Source organism: Camelus bactrianus, chromosome 32 (genome assembly GCF_048773025.1).
Source record: "Camelus bactrianus isolate YW-2024 breed Bactrian camel chromosome 32, ASM4877302v1, whole genome shotgun sequence".
Taxonomy (NCBI): Eukaryota; Metazoa; Chordata; class Mammalia; order Artiodactyla; family Camelidae; genus Camelus; species Camelus bactrianus.
The window spans coordinates 9,512,365-9,528,354 of record NC_133570.1 but is presented as its reverse complement, the minus strand read 5'-3'; the positions used below and the strand labels follow the sequence as shown (position 1 = coordinate 9,528,354).

At 51.8% G+C, this 15,990-nt stretch overlaps 1 protein-coding gene across 2 annotated transcripts in view; it reads right to left on the bottom strand.

Moving 5' to 3' along the window:
• Positions 1 to 4,654: 4,654 nt before the first annotated feature.
• The window catches only part of GCN1 (GCN1 activator of EIF2AK4), a 52,543-nt gene continuing 41,207 nt past the window's right edge, over positions 4,655 to 15,990 (bottom strand). For both annotated transcript variants that reach the window (XM_074356228.1, XM_074356229.1), the window contains exons 46-58: positions 14,686 to 14,847; positions 14,316 to 14,408; positions 13,995 to 14,138; positions 13,631 to 13,900; positions 13,278 to 13,391; positions 12,625 to 12,855; positions 10,756 to 10,949; positions 10,500 to 10,614; positions 8,545 to 8,641; positions 8,034 to 8,182; positions 7,438 to 7,545; positions 5,881 to 6,099; positions 4,655 to 5,341 (exon numbers count right to left, since the gene is read on the bottom strand). In XM_074356228.1, coding sequence (XP_074212329.1) covers positions 5,216 to 5,341; positions 5,881 to 6,099; positions 7,438 to 7,545; positions 8,034 to 8,182; positions 8,545 to 8,641; positions 10,500 to 10,614; positions 10,756 to 10,949; positions 12,625 to 12,855; positions 13,278 to 13,391; positions 13,631 to 13,900; positions 13,995 to 14,138; positions 14,316 to 14,408; positions 14,686 to 14,847 — 2,022 coding nt within the window. In that variant the 3' untranslated portion in view covers positions 4,655 to 5,215. The remainder of the gene's footprint in view (positions 5,342 to 5,880; positions 6,100 to 7,437; positions 7,546 to 8,033; positions 8,183 to 8,544; positions 8,642 to 10,499; positions 10,615 to 10,755; positions 10,950 to 12,624; positions 12,856 to 13,277; positions 13,392 to 13,630; positions 13,901 to 13,994; positions 14,139 to 14,315; positions 14,409 to 14,685; positions 14,848 to 15,990) is intronic.

Here is a 15,990-nt window from a genome sequence, read left to right as displayed (position 1 = left end):
GCTGTTCCTTCAACAAACATTTGAGGGCTTACTGTGTGCCAGGAACTGATGTAGGAGCCGGAGATTTGGCAATAAATAAAACTTTGAAATCCCTGCTTTCGTGGACGTTTCTGATAGAGAATGAAAATAAATACATGTTGAAAGGAAAAACCAAGGAAGGTAAGGAGAATGGGAGTGTACAAAGGTTTACAGAACAGACAGTGACGCTGTGGAGGTGGTGGGTATATATTGTTCATTCAAGAAGTTTGGCAGTGAATGAAAAGAAAGAGAATGGTTGGTGAGAACAGTGCGGTGAATGAAGTGTTTTTCAAGATAGCGTAGGTAGAGGATTAGCAGCCAGTGAATAGTAAGAATCGAGTAGTAAGGACGGAAGGAAGATGGGCTGAGAGCACTTGAAAAAGCTTTACTGGCAAAGAGCAGAGTCAAGAAGTGCAGTGTCACCAAGACAGAGACTAGGAGGGTGAAGGAGAGGGACCCTCAAGCCCAAGGCCTGGGAGACAGAGCCAGCAGTGCCTCAGGGTGGCAGGAGAGACAGGGCTAGAGCGGTGGAGACCGGGTGGGACCCGTGAAATTCACACTTCAGGCTGGTCAGCGCTGGATTCTAAAGTTGCTGAAATAGATAGTAAGGGAGGAAGCACATGCTGCAATCGTGTAAGAAGGGGAAGTGGGTATAAATAAGAATTGAGAGGGGGCAGGTGCACTGAACGTCAGGGACTTTAAATGAGGAGTGGGGATGGGGCGCCATCCAATATGCTGGTCCAAGAGGGAAGGAATAAAGGAAACCCCTGGTCTCTCCCTTTGATGGGACTGGGAGTTGGCCCGTTCTCCCTCACCTGCAGGCAAGAGACTTGGCAATGGCCTTGCCCTGCCCTTTGGTAGCCCCCCAGAATCAAGTGAACATTAACTTCCTTGACTGCAGGGATCATCCTGCTAGCCACTGGGACCTAGCACATGGTAGGCACCTGGTTTCTGTTTTCATTAAAAGAGAAGCCACATGTAGAACTTAAAGAGTTAGAAGGAACATCAGAAATAATCAGGGTGAACCCTTGAGGGTTCTCAAGGCCAAAATGTTTGAGAAATGCCAGGTTAGATACTGCTGCACCTCCCTTTTTTATGGGGAGCTAAATGGTAAAAAGGATCTGGTGGAGTTTTTGACCAGGCTGCCATCTCACCCAGAGTCCTCTCAGCACAGCATTAGAAAGTGACTGGTGTTTCCATGCAGACACATCAGGACTCACCCAAAAATCCCACTGAGCTAATCATCCTTGGACCAGTTTTTCCAGTTTCCTGTGTTTTGCTAAGATCAACACTATCCTTCCACCAGCGCAGGCTGCAGGGAACCCTCCTAACAGCTTGGAACCACCCAGCGAAGTAACTGGGCTCCACCTCTTCCGAAAAGTGAAAACTAGTCACTCACTCCAGAGAGCCACACACCAAGAATTTGACTAGTTTCTTTTTTTTCATTTCACCTCCCAAAAGTATTTCTATAGTATGTCCCTGGGGCTTGGTGACCAGAGTAGCAAGAAATACGTTTTTTTTTTTTCCAGTTCTGTAGCCAATTGGCTACATGACCTCAAAGACGCTCCTTTCCTTCTGTGCCTCAACTTTACTCCTTGTAAAACACGGACCGGCTCCTCCCGCCTCTCCCGAAAGGGTGTCGGAAGCACAGTTCTAAGGGGAGGGTGCTTCCCAGCCCAGGCAGAGTGAAGCCCCGTCCGTGTGCTTACATACCTTTTCCCATGTTTTAGATATTCACACACAGTAATCACCTTTTCTCAAGAAAAATCTGGTTTTTAGTAGCTTTTCAAACTTGGGGCTCAAAAACCTAACAGTGTATCTGCAAATTCTGGGTCCAGCAATTATCTCCCAGATACAAGTGTGCTGCACTTGTGACGCCTTGAGCGGTTTTAGGTGCCCATCGCTGAGTCTCCTCTCATCCACATATCTCACTTCACCCACATCATCCACGGATGCAGCACCTCCTGTGTGCCCAGCTGGGTACGAAGTGCGTTATCTCATTCACTCCAGACAAGCCTGTGGGCTGTACTGTGCACAGGAGGACACATGGGCTCAGAGAGGTTAGCAGACAGGATCTGGCTTAATGTTAAGAAGTAAAGTTAAGCTTTAAACCTGACTTCTAAGTCTGTGCGGCTTCACTATACTAGAATTTTAAAGCAATAGTTGCATTTCCTTAAACACATTTTAGAACCTAGATCTTTAAGTTAGGCTGGTTCCTGTTTTTCCTCACTGCTCCAATTTAGACAGGCTTGGAGCAATTTAGGACCGGTTCACACAGAACCATACTTAGAGAAAAACATTCCTAACCGCCTGTCTTGTTTCGAGATCTGCTCTGAGTAGAATAATGTCTCCAAATCCCTGCAAATAAAATGGTGTCGGTCCTGCAGATCCCTCGCCCCACTCCCAAGCCCTGTAAGAATCACAGCAGTGGGATGATGGGAATTCACTCACTTGTACGTTTGGTTCCTCAAAGGGACATGAACCGTATCAAAGGGTTGAGAATGCTCAGTTTAGTTTTCCATGGATTAGCCGAGGGCACATCATTTTGTTAGACACGTGGCACAGAAAGATAGAGGAGTCTCCTCTCTAGAGGATCATGAAAGTCTTAGAGGAGAAATGTCATTTCTAAAGGCAGCAAATGTCCTGTACATGGGGTGAGGAATGGATCACTCTGTGAAGCAGCTGGGTAAGGACTGGATGGGTCGGGTCCCGGGCCAGTCACCTGAAGCCACCTCGGCAATTCAGACCTCGTGTACTGCGGGACATGAAAGGTCCACGGGCGCTGGTCTGAAGAATGGCAGGTGCTTGTGCCCAACTAGCCAGCACGCAGGAGTAAGAGAAAGGCTAAGGATACGCGTGAGCTCTGGGGACACACTGCCAAGTATTGGCTGTGACTTCTCTGTGCCTCAATTTCCTCTTCTGGAAAACTAGTAACAAAAGGACCGACTTCATAGGTTGAGCGGACTAAGTAAAAAAAATAAATGTCATTTGTTACAGTTACTATTAACCCCTAAAGGGTAACTTTCAGAGATTTTTTTAAAGCTCCCATTCCAAATTCCTTATTTTATAGATGAGAAAGCTGGCCCAGAGAGGCTGGATGACTTGCCCAAGGCTAAACAGCTCTACCAACCACCAGAGCTGTCAAGCTTCATTTCCTCCAGGGTGTTCAGTCTGGGCGGCTGTTTTCAGGACTGCTGTAACTCTGGGCTGACGAGGCCCTTTTTGGCTGCTCCAAGGTCATGGCTGTGGCAGCCCTTCATGGCTCACTTTCTGGGAGCTCATACCCTCCTTCCAGACTCAGGGAATGAAATTCAGCATGATCTGGGAGCCTTTGAGTCATCTCTGTCTGTGAATCAACCTTGATCCATCTATCCTGAACACAGAGCTCTCATCCTCCTCCAGTTTCTGGAAGTGGAACCTGGTGTTTTTCCTTCGAAATTGCTTATGGAGTGTCTTCCAGCACCAAGTGCAATTTCAGACTGGGGATGGAACACCACAGGCAGACATAAGCATCTACTCTAAGATTATGGAGGAAACACTGAAGACTTGCCTCAGGGGCTTAAAAGAGGTTTCCCAGCCCACGCCCCCTCACAGCAACTTCATCTGCCTCCCCACGGCTAACTGGCAGAGGTGACCGTATTTGCGGACAGCTTGCTGGACATATGCCCAAGGTAGCTGGGAGAAGGCTGATGACCATCTGAATCCCAGAAGCAGGGAACAGTTACCATGGCTACCAAAAGCTGCAACGATTGGCTGTTTTGGCTATGGGGACCACTCAGCTGACCTCTTAAGGTCCCTTCCAGCGCTGGGATTCTACAATTACAGTGAGCCAGCTGAGGCCATGTCTGCTGCAAGAAAACAGGAAGTCCTGTGGCACAGAAGTCTCAGGCACGGAAAGCAGGCTTTCCTAAGGAGTATCTTGGAGGTCACCTTGACTTATTCACCAGAAATGCTGAGTCACAAGGCTACTTTCTACCTCTGCTGCATTAATAAGCAAAGCCTTACTTTTTTTTGTGTGTAGCACTTTAGGCCTTTTACAAAGTGAGTTTGCTACCACATTTAATTTTTCTTCCCTTTACAGCTCTGACCAGTAATTCTGACAGAGGTTTGTTCCACATTGTGACCAAGGAAACAGCCCAGAAAAATTTGCGTCACTGGCCCAGAGGGGCGTGCTCCGTCAGACAGGACGCTTGGATCACGAGCCTTCTAAGAACCAGGAGGAAGGAAGTCATTCATAAAGGAGGCAGATGCTGAACTACAACTTCGGTTTCCTCTGGCAATTCTGATTACAGGAATGTGGTTTGTTCTTACACCACAGAGGGGATGGTTTTCTCTTTAAAACTTGACTGTCAGAAGCTCCCTACCTTTGAGTCAGGACAGAGCAGGGAGGTGGGTAATTTGACCCCCGCATCCTCCACACCAGCTGAGATCACAGGCCTGGCTGCATGCCTCTTGAGACCCGATCTCAGGACAGAGAAGGCTGTAGATATCTATGAGACTTCCGAGGGCAGGAGAGACGCCAGGAATCAGAGTGCTGCCTGTGCTTTCGAAGACAGCTGCAAGCCTTGCCTTGTTCCTGAGGCAGGAAGCTTTGTGTTTAGTGGATGTTTGGAGATTTTTAAAAATCTGCTTATAGCAAGATTAAATCAAAGCCTTTATTAAACATTCCTCCTTCAAACCACCTGCAACTTGCAAACTGCCAGGGTTGCGCAAGTGTCATTGTCACCTGAAGGGTCAGAAAAAGTGGGGCCACGCAATGCTGAAAAGCCACGCCAGACACACACACCGGGCAGACCTCCATGGTTCCGTGCCCCTTCAGGATCTAGGCAAAGGTTGGCAGCACTGGCTCTGGAACCAGAGCTCAAGCACAGGAGACCAGGAACCAGAAGTCTGAGCCTCCCTGTTCCAGACCCAGCCATGCAGAGCGGGAAGAGCAGCCCCTGGCTCCCACCGGGCGAGGCTCCCACCTATGTATGTTCTTCTCTTCTCCAAAGGAAAGGGTGAGAGATGGAGGAGGCAATTTTCAGTTGTGTGTGGGTTTGATTTAAGGCTTTGGCTGTGGTCTGCTGATATATTAAAATACTTTCTGGGAATGCCATCTCCCCATCGGAACAAACGTATTTTCAAAAATGAAAACATTGAACAAAGAGGTGGAGCTGAAATGCTGATGCGGAGCCCAGTGGACAGGCCAGGCTTCTCAGGTCAGGATGGTGTCGTCCACCTGCTCCGTGGAGTCGGCCTGGCTGGCCAGCTTCTTCAAGGACCTCCGGTTGCACTCATTCAGCACCTCCAAGCTGGCCACATCCAGGATCTTGCAAAGAGACTGTGGGGAAGATGGAAATGAGGAGATGAGAGTCAGAAAATATGGCTACAGATTTCTCCAATCAAAGACAAAAATGAATGTTAACGCAGAACTAGAACCACCACTGAGGTGGAGTCCAGCAAAATAAGGGAATCAGATGGATCCAGGGAAAGTAAGACAGCCACTCTTCATGCTTTTCACATCATGAGGGAGAGGGGCTTAGAGCATTCAGTAATTTAAAGGTTGCTCAAAGGCTTGGGGAATGAGTGATAGGGCTCTGGGCCTCAATGGGCAGCCCTGTGGGATCTGTTACAGGTTTGGGTGCTGTGTGAGATTTTATTTAATGAAAAGGGCTCTGCTGCTAAAAGAAGTCTGAACACCTCAGGAACAGAGGAATGTGTTTCCAGGCACCAGACCAGCCCCTGATCACCATCTGCCCATCAACACTCGCATACGGGGTGGCGGAGGAGAATGTGATGGTTAAATCCTGTCGTGCAGAAGGCCTGAAAGACAAATGCCCACAGCACACCCGGGGAGGCACTCCAGTCCCAGGCTCCCACCTGAAACACCTCTTCTCCCTGCCTCATCTTCAGGAGGTTGATGATTGCCTGGTCGCTGTAGGCTCTTACGACGGTGTTCTTATCCTTGGTGTTGTCAAGAAGAGCCTTCAGGATGGGTTTGATGGCCTGGGGGTCCAGGGCAGGCAGCGGGTCCTTGTTTGCCCACCAGATCATCTTCTCAGCCACCAGCCTGATGTCACTGGATGGGTTCTGCAGACACTACGAAGAGGAACACAGGCTTTTAGTCAGGCACATCCAGCGTGTTTCTCAAAGCAGCCCAGACTTCTGCCTTGACTCTCCATCATGGAAACTCACCCCACTGCTCCCCTCTGATGCCTTCCCTCCCATGGGAGGGTAACCGGGCGTGATTTAGACCATCCATTTCTTCCACCTCATCTCACACTGCTTTCCCCTTTGCTCACCACTCTCAGCCCCTCATAGGCTTTCAACTTCCTCCAACACAATACTCCCCTTCCTGCCTCAGGTCTGTGCCCTGGCAGGTCCCAAGGCCTGAGACGTGCCTGCCCCAGATCCTTACTTGGTCAGTTCCTGCTCATCCTTCAGGGCTCAGCTCAAATGTTAGCCTTCAGAGGTTCCCTGACAGCCCCATCTAAATTAGGGCCCTCCCTTGGGCTTTCTGTGTGCCTCCAGCTCCAGAGATGCTCTCTGCCCTGTTCACTGCTACACCTTCAGGATCTAGCCCAGCTGGGCGCACAGTGGGTCCTCAGTAATAAATGCTGGTAACAGTGGCATGCAGGGTGATGCACACAGGCTCGATCTGATCGGGGCCCTGTAAACTCTCGGCAGGTTCTAAGTGTCTGCAGGGCCAGGGCAGTCAGCCTTGGGAACCTCACCACTCAAAGTGAGGTCTGCACACCAGCAGCACTGAAATCGCCCGGGAGCTGGTTACAAAGGAAGAGTCTCAGGCTTTGCCTCATCTCTTAAAATGCAGATTCTGGTTCTGACTTGTGTGCACATCAACATTTGAAAAGCACACTTTATTACACAGGATTCCAGGTTTCCTAATTAGGCCTTGCAGCCCCCATAAGAGCCACACTAGTAAGTGCCACGTCAGCTAAAGGGAGGCAGGGAAGAGAAGATTTACTGAGATTTGAACCCAGGTCTGTCCCAGATGTTACAAAATTGGGGTGCCTAGTGGGAGAGTATAGCTCAAGTGGTAGAGCATGTGCTTAGCATGCATGAGGTCCTGGGTTCAATCTCCAGTACCTCCTTTTAAAAAAATAAAAATAAATAAATAAACCTAATTACCACCTCCCACCAAAAAAAAAAAAAAAAAAAAAGAAAATGGGGGTGCCTAGAAAGAATGCCTAAGATAGAGGTTCTTAACTAGATTGGGGGTCCCAAGTCTATTTGAGATTCTGACAAAAAGTTGGGCACTCTTCCAGAGAAAAACTCCCACAGAACTATTCTGCATTCCAGCCCCAAGGGCTCAGAGACCCCGCAGGCCATCCATGGAGAGCTCCTAGAACACAGAGGGCACACTGTCCATGTTCTTTGGTCACAGGCCCTTCTCACAAGCCAGGCTGCCCCGCTCACCTTAACGAACAGGCTGGAGAGTTTGGCTGGCAGCTGACCTCCTCCTGTCTCGATGTGATGCTTCATCAGGAAACCCATGCCCCGGACCCCACTCACGGCGACAGGGATCTGTGGAGAGAGAGTGAGCTAGATGGAGTGGCCTCTGGCTCCTTCCTCAGAGCAGCCAGGCCAGGTGTCATCCTCTCCCCCAGGGATCTCCGGGACCCTGGCTCTTCACCACCAGCGCCCGCCTCGCCCCTCACCCATTCACATCCAAGACCCCTCGACAGCTCTCACGTGGAATGTGGAGGGCCTGCCCTGGCTGTGAGGCAAATGAACAAAGCCTGAGTCACTGGTTTCCAGGAACAGGGATCAGAGACTTTCTGATTTAGGAGGGGACCTCTAGATGCTCCAGCCCGAACTCCTCATTGTTTACATCATGAAACTGGGGCCCAGGGAGATCAAGTACTGGTCCAAGGGCACGGTAAGTTTCTGGCAAAGGTAAAATTCGAACCCAGGCCTCTGACCACTCCGTCTGGGGTTCCCCCCTGTGCTGTGTCTGCAAGGCTGAGACTAGAGGATAGGGGGTGCCAATCTGGCTGCCCCAAAAGCCTTACCCTGTCTGCCATGGCATTGCTGAGGATCACGTCCTGAACTTCACTGCTGTATTTGCCTGCACAGAGTCTGCTGGGAGCCACGTTCACAGCCACGGAGAGAGCCAGGCTCCGCCCGTGCCGAACCATCCAGTCAACGCCGGACACGTCCGCTGGGTGGAAAGACACAACTGGGGTCAACCTGCACCTCACAGCACAGCCCACCACCCACAAAGCCCGCCTCCCCCAGCTCAGATTCGTTTGCTGACTCGAGGCCTGGCGGAAACCCGAGTCCACACTGCACACAGACCTCCCTGCCCGCAGTGGACTGAGTAGTGGTCTCTCACTAACTGCTTCTGATCGTGGCTATGTTCTTGAAGCAGAGACACTTGGGGCACAGGGCATCTAGAAAGTCTATTTTGTTTTAACAGCTGGATTCCCAAGGAGAGGGGAGTCCAGCTGCCAGAAGACCCTCTGAGGGGAAGGGGAGACAGAAAGGTCCCGAAAGGGAACCCCCTGGGCACAAGAGGCCTACCCAGCAAGCACTGCTGAAGAACAGCGCTGAGCTCCTCTTCTGTCAGGAAGGCACACAGTTCCCCCAGGCAGCCGGCTGAGGAGATGCGAGTGTTGTCCTGATGAGCAGAAAAGGCAGTGGAAGGGGGTGTGAGCCACACACCGGCTCTGCGGGAACCAGGGCAGGAAGAAGGTGGACCCTAAATCCAGTCCTCCCTCCAGGCACTCAGTGCCCACCGCCGGAGTGGGACTGCCACTCACTGTAGCTGCCACTCGGTGTGGAGTTAAAAATTACACACCCAGCACTTAACTTAATTATAGAAAACTCCAGTGTGTGTGCATATGGTAATCATCATCATAATAGCAATAATAACCGTATTTACATAGCACCTTTTTTCTTACAAGTCTGAATGCTTCACATTTATTATCTCAGTTACTATCAACAGCCCTGTGAGGCACAGAGGGGTGCGGCGGGGAGGGGGGCTCCCGCCCACAGTCTCCGGGAAGTCGGCTAGAGAACCACTCAGAGCTCCTTCCCACCAGGGACCTCTCATGTGTCCGCTTGTGTCCAGAGACTCCCTGCTCTCTCTCTACTCTGTCTGTGTCCTGAGGCCACCGACACTATGTGGGTTTGTCCTAGGAAGTCAAACTGAACCTCTGATCAACTCAAGGCAATAGGTAAAGGCTAAGTATTTTCTGTCCAAACTGAAGCCACACATACAAGCAGCTCCTTGCTGCTCTCCCTGCCAGCTAAATGGGACACCGTGCAGCAGACCTTAGGTCACATGCTACAGTATTAAGAGAGTGCTGACTTGACTTGCCTCCCCCAAAACAAACCAAACGACCAAACAGGACCTCAAAGGCCCGTGGGGAGGCTAATACCAGGCTGGCATCCTGAAGTGCCATCCTCCATCCAGCAGAAGTTCTGCAGGAGAGGAGGGAGAGAGGTCAGCCAGTAGTTTGGGCCTCTGAGCTCCAAGCCCAGGTGCCAAGCAAGGGTAAAGTTGGCTTTCTCTGACGTGACACCCACTCTCTAACAGGATCTATTTTAAGCTCCATTGTGGTGAAATGCAAATTGGCTTAAATACTAACTTTTGCTTGAACTGTGCATGGTCCTATAAAAACCCTGACAGCCTGAGACCAAAAGAAGTTAGAGTCTCCCATGTGTGTCCCCAGAGAAGGGCGGGGCTTCAGTCGGAGAGCCGTGATGACCAGCTCCATGTGGACAGACAAGGTGTAACACCACGTGAACCCAAAGGCCTCTCTCCAGAGACTAGCCTCACAGATGTAAATCTGGCCACACAACAGAGGGCTGTCTGTCAAAGCAGAAAGAGAAAATTCTTATCCAGAGACTCAACCCCTGCTGGACCCATCACAGTGCTGGGCAGCCAATGGGTACTTCACAAATGTTCCAGACCCGGTCAGGAAGGGCTACACTAAAGGCAGTGGGACAGAACCAGGAGCCACAGGGCTCAGGATCTAGTTGTGACTCTGCCACTTGCTAAGGTGTGGCCCTAGGAGAGTCTCACCCTCTGAAACCGGGCTAAGCCCTCCCACCTGGACAGACACCAGGCACTGCTGCCTGAGGGCTGTGACCATGCTTTTATCCACCTCTTGGATAGGCTGTTCAGCTCAGCAAATGTTTCCTGAACCCATAAACAAATCTCTTCATTTTACAACCAGGGAACTGAGAGGCAGAGAGGGAAAGTGACTTGTAGCAAATCAACGAAAGACCTGAGACTTTAAAAACCTTACTTTCCTCATCTATAAAATCATCGCTTACATCTGTCATGTCATTGACGTGAGCACCATGTGCCTCGTCTCCTCACTACCAGGTGTGTGGTGAATGCCAGGGTGGTGTGAACCCCGGGAGCGATCATCACTACAAGTTTTTCTAACATGAAGCAGAGATGCCAACAAGGAAAGAGAAGGGAAACCAGCCGGGCCCAGCAGCCCTGCGTCCACCTGGCGCCGCACCTCGTCATGTCCCAGCATGTTCAGCAGGAGAGAGACGATGTTTTTCCGGATGACCACGTCCACTTTGGCCCCTGCTCCCTGAATCACAAACCTCAGGGCCTGCAGCATGGTGTCCCTACAGAACCAAGGCACCCAACTTAAAACCCGCTCTCCTTCCCCACTGCTCCCACCGCACAGGCACGCCCGGGGCTGTTCAGCAGCCGCCCAGCCCCTCCTGGACCCCTCCTGGCCACAGCTCTCCCCTGCCGCACCTCACCTGACACCCGGGTCCTCCACGACACGGATTCCGTTCAGCAGCTCTGTGAAGAGAGGATCCACCTTGACATGGATGGAAATGAGCTTCCCCAGCGCATCGGCGGCCTTCAGGCGCACGCCCCGGTTAGAGTCCTGCAGGGCTTTGGTGAAAGTGGTCTGCAGCTGGGGCAGGAAGGGCTTCAGGGCAATCCCAACCTGTGTGAGAAACCCACGCCCAGAGGGCCAGCTGTGAAGGAGCCCAAGGCCACGTGCACCGCAGGCACGGCAACAAACCATCACACACCCCCGTGAGCTGCCCGGGCTCCCACACACAGGCCAGACGTCCTGCAAGAGAGGGGAGCCCAGCACAGCCACCTCCCATGTTCAGTGTCCTTAGCTGCACTATGGGGGGGAGGAGGAGGAGGAAGGTGGGGGGGATGATGACCATCCCCCCACCAAAGGGAGCCGTTGACTGGGCTTGGCTTAGTAGAGCCTTGTCCACACAGACAAGTAACTTGAAACCCCATCTCCAAATACATTAAAGAGCGGGTCAGCAGACCTGTGGAGGAACATTCTAATGCCAAGACAGGGAAACAGACTATGTGCGTCAGGACAGGTACCATCTACTGAGCATTTGACCTTTAGCCTTCAGAACAATCCTATGAAACAAATGGCCTCCAAAGGTCATCCTGGTAACACATGCGCACCCCTCACTAACAATCCAGGCTAATCTCTGCCCTCTATGGAAAAGCAGGCACACTTGTGACAAAATACAGATGGGTCGAGGACGAAACATTTACATAATTGCTAAATGGGAAAATCAAAGTAGCTGTTTGGAGGTTCAATATCAATAAAGGTCTGGAGACACTGGTGTCGGGGGGCTTGCAGGCTGTTGGGAGGCACACCATGCAGTGAAGCTGGTAAACCTGCAGTGGGAACCACCTGCCCGTGGGTGACATCTGACTCACAGCCTGAGGGACCAATTCCACGAGGAAAGGGCTCCATTTGTGTGTAGAATTTTTAAAAAAATCACAGGAAAAAACAGCACAGTATGTAAGAATGATACTTAAAAAAAAAAAAAAAAAAAAGACTCAAGTTTCTACAAGAATGAGGCTGAGGCTCACAACCCCATTTTTTAGCTGGAATGTTCCCACGTCTTCCTCCCAAAAGAAAAAAGCTACAAATCTTACGCTTGCTTTTGCTTCCAAACCTCAAGTTAAGAATTTTTTTTTTTAACAACAACAAATCTCGGCTGTTTATCCTTTTTTAAAATCTAGAAGGCTTAATTATTGCCCTGTACCATAAAACCCCAAAAATGGTTAACATGTAGGATCTTTGCTTCTGACACTTTGGGCAAAAACTGAAGTTACCGTAGCTGCTCTCACACTTCCTTTCCATTCTCTCCTCGGGATCTTTTCATCTCCCTTTTTGAGGTGGTCATAAAGAAAAGAAATGTATTTGAAATAAGGTTTTAATTGCATTTACGTGGCCCTGGATTCTGCCCATTGAACCACTTCTAAATAATAGCAATTACCATGTACTGAGTGCTTAGGATGTGTCAGGCATCACGCCTGGGTTGTCTCACCTGAGCCCCACGTCACACCCGCCGAGAGGCAGGCAGCCTTAGTACTGTCAAATCATAGGTGAGGAAACAGAGGCTGCAGGACTTTCCCAAGGTCATACCAACCATACAGCTACCAAGTGCTGGACCTGGAACTGACCATGTGTAGTGTGAATCTGGACTCCAAGGTCTTAGCTCCCTCTTCTCTGCTGATTCCCCATCACAAGCTGTCACTCTGCTGCCACACAACACCACGTGCCAGTCTCGGGCACACAGATCTGTTCCCTAAGGTCCAAATGGACCGAGAGAGTGAACTCGCCAGTTGCTCACCTTGGCCAGCAAGAGGCTGAGAGTCTCAAGCAGAGCCGCCTTCACGTTCCAGCTGAACCGGTCCCCCAGGATGCGAATCAGAGGGCCAGTGATGTTGACCACGGAGGGCCTCAGGGCGTCAGCTGAGGTCAGGCGGATCACCAAGCCTAAAGCTTTGGCTGCCTCTTCTTTCTGTTCTGGGCTGCCAGTCAGGACACCTTCCCGCAACACTGGAAGGATGGAGGTCACCCCCTGACAAGACAACCACACCTGAGAGTCAAATCTCAAAGGTTCAGGCCCAGGTGACTCCCACCCAGAGAAGGTGCTTGTCAGTCCTCCTCTCCTCAAGTCTGTGAGATGGACTCAGGCTGCCAGAGCTGCAGCCCGAGAGGGTGCCGGCCAGGGAACAGCCCTGACAGTGATGAGACGAGCAGTCCCAACGGGCCCACCACACAGAGGCAGATGCGCTGCTGTCACCTACTCTGCCTGAGGTGGCCTCCACTGCTTACCAGAGGCAGTGACCCCGCCCCCACTGGGCCACAACGGGGAAGAAACTTGCTGTCTGTGAAGGTGCAGAACAGCCAGACGAATCTGCAACTGCTCCCGCTGCTCCCCTACAGACCTGGGACCCAGGGGAGGTGGAGGTGGCTGCACCCCATGAGGCCCTGGCTCACCTTCTTTGGGAGGCAGAACCCTGGCACGTGCTCGCCTTTGCTCTCATTCCCTATGAGCCGGATTTCTTTGTGCAGTTCCTCAATTAGGGCCAGCTGGTTGCCAGCATCCAGTTTCTGTGGGAAGCCAGGAAAAAGAAGAGAGCATGGCAGAGTTCTAAGTACTGCCCTCTCAAGGCTGCTTCAAAGTCATATAGCAGGATGGAGGTGTGGGTGAGAGGAGAGACAAGACTGACTGTGGATCAGCTGAAGCTGAAGCTGAAGTTGGGGGACAGGTACCTGGAGGGTTAAGAGTCTGGTCGTATAAGCATCTGGAAATGTCTATAATCAGAAGCTGGCTGTGGCAGTCCCCTCACCTTGGTGATGGCATTCAGGGCATCCCAGCTCTCCTCCAGAACCACAGGGCTGGAGTCGTTGAAGAGGCGGATCAGGCCCGAGACCAGGCTTCGCAGGTGGCTGGTGTAGTCCGCCTTCGAGCGGGAACAGTAGATGTTGAGGATGATGGCTGCAGCCTGCCTCATGCCCACCTCAGGGCTGCGGGTGGCTTCCAACAGGTCCTCGATGATGATCCGGTGCCCCGTGTCATCCTCTACTGAGAGGATCACAGCCTGACAGTTGGCCATCTCCTAAAATCATAGGGGATAGCTGGGCTGAGCATGGCTCCTCTGGGTCGGAACTGGACAGTGCTAGAGAGCCAATGGGAGCAACAGTGACACTCACCAGCTGCTCGTCCGGAGTCCCCAGCTTCTCCTTCAGGGCCAACATGACTGCTGGGAGGATCACACCAAGATGACGGGTCAGGGCGTCGCCTGCCACAGATGAAAGGAAAGCCAGCACCCGGGTATTGACAGGTGGGGTCGTCAGCTGCAGAACGATGAACATCAATAGTGGGTGCTGCCCCATGCTGGGAAACCCCACCCCACTGCAAGAGTCACTGCTCCCCCAGCACCTGAGTTCAGAGCTGATCTTCACACAGGCACGGGCACAGTGATGCCGTCGTGGCCTCTGGGCCAGAGGGCGTCGCCACACGATGGGACGTACCTTGGGCACGAGGTAGGGCAGCACCACACGGCTCTTGATGGCCATCACTTGCTTCAGACCGTCCAAGGCAAATTCTGACACCTCCTCGTCATCCTGCAGACGGGCATTGGGGACAGCACTCAGGAGCTGGCTCCCGTCCCCACCTCTGCTGTCTGGACCACCCGCGCCAACTTCCTTCTCCACTTTCCTCCCTCCCTCTGCACCCACACGGACTGACTGTCGAAGGAGAAGCACAGAGCCAAATCCATCCTGTGCACCCACTCCCTCTGGAGCCCACACTGCGGCTGTACTGGCAGAATAAGCCCCCTGCGCTTTCCCTCTGCAGAGACGGTAAAAGCCAAACTGGTAGGTGTGAGGCAGAGCCACTCACCAGCTGCTTCAGTAAAAACGGGAGAATGTCCTCCAGGGCCTGGTGGCCGATGGTGGAGTGCAGCTGCTCAAAGGTCTTGGCCGCCGCCTCTCTGACCTCCTCCAGTGGGTCACACAAAGCCTTCCTCGCCGTGGGCACGAGGGACTCGGAGAAATACAGCACCTGCAACAGCACACGTGCACGCACGGTAGCCAACACGGCAGAGGCAGGGAGGGAGCGGAAATCAGCAGAGTGGTGGAGGGGAGCGGGCGGTAAGGCCCTCTGGCCCAGCCAGGCCACCGCTGCTCCCTGGGCTCGACTGCTGCTATAACTTAGCTGGTTTCTGTGAAAATGTGCAAGTGCAAAAATGGGGAGCAGATGTGTGATCAACGCCCGAGGAACCTTCAACCAGACTTAATAACAGACAGCCTGGGTTTTTCAGGTGAGTCCTCCAGATACTCTAATCTCCTACAGGAGCTCCAAACTCCTTCTCAGAGTGAGGCCCCGCCTGACGTGGCCTCCAGTCCCCAGACTCTTCCTTTCACTTATCCTCTTGGGAAACTCCAAGTCCTTCTTCAACTCTCAGCTCAAATACTTGCTCTCCTATGAAGTCTTTGGGTCTAAAGTGGGGCCAATGACAGCTCCATTCCCTCTGTAACCAATTCCAAAGCAAAGCTCGCTATGAATCTAAGGACAGGTTATCCGGTGCCCTCGCCACTGGGAACTATTCAATGAATCAAGCTCTATTTGGCGACAGAATTTATATTGTTTGACAAATGAAAACAGAAAACCCCAAGTGTAACACAAATACTGATACAGACAGGTGGAGACGGATCCTGTCAATCAGACGAGGACGTCCAGGCTCAGCAACTGGCTCTGTGCTCGCATCTCTGACTCAGCAGCTCCTTCGCTGCTTTGGTGATTTCATTCCAATCGACAGCCCTATGCACACACTCAGCTCGCTCCCCAGGACTGCTCTGAGGATCCATTACCTCAGAAAGTACAGTCAGCAAAAAGGTTGCTACTACGGAAACAGTATCATCGCTGGAGACAATGTGTTTCCACCCACTGGGTATTTACCTTCCTCGACTCCACTCCTTCTAAGAATGAGCCTCGCCCCCTCCTGCTCCCTGCCACCCTCCACAACTCACACACTCATGCCTCCTTTCTCCGCTCAGCACACCACACCTGTTAACTGAACTGATATGCAGACACAAAAGGATTAATCTGGAGCAACCTCAGGAGGGGGAAAGAAAGACCACCTCCCATCTCCAAAGGCCACTCCAGGCCTCTAAATCACTTAGGTATTAGCCTGCAAAAAACTGA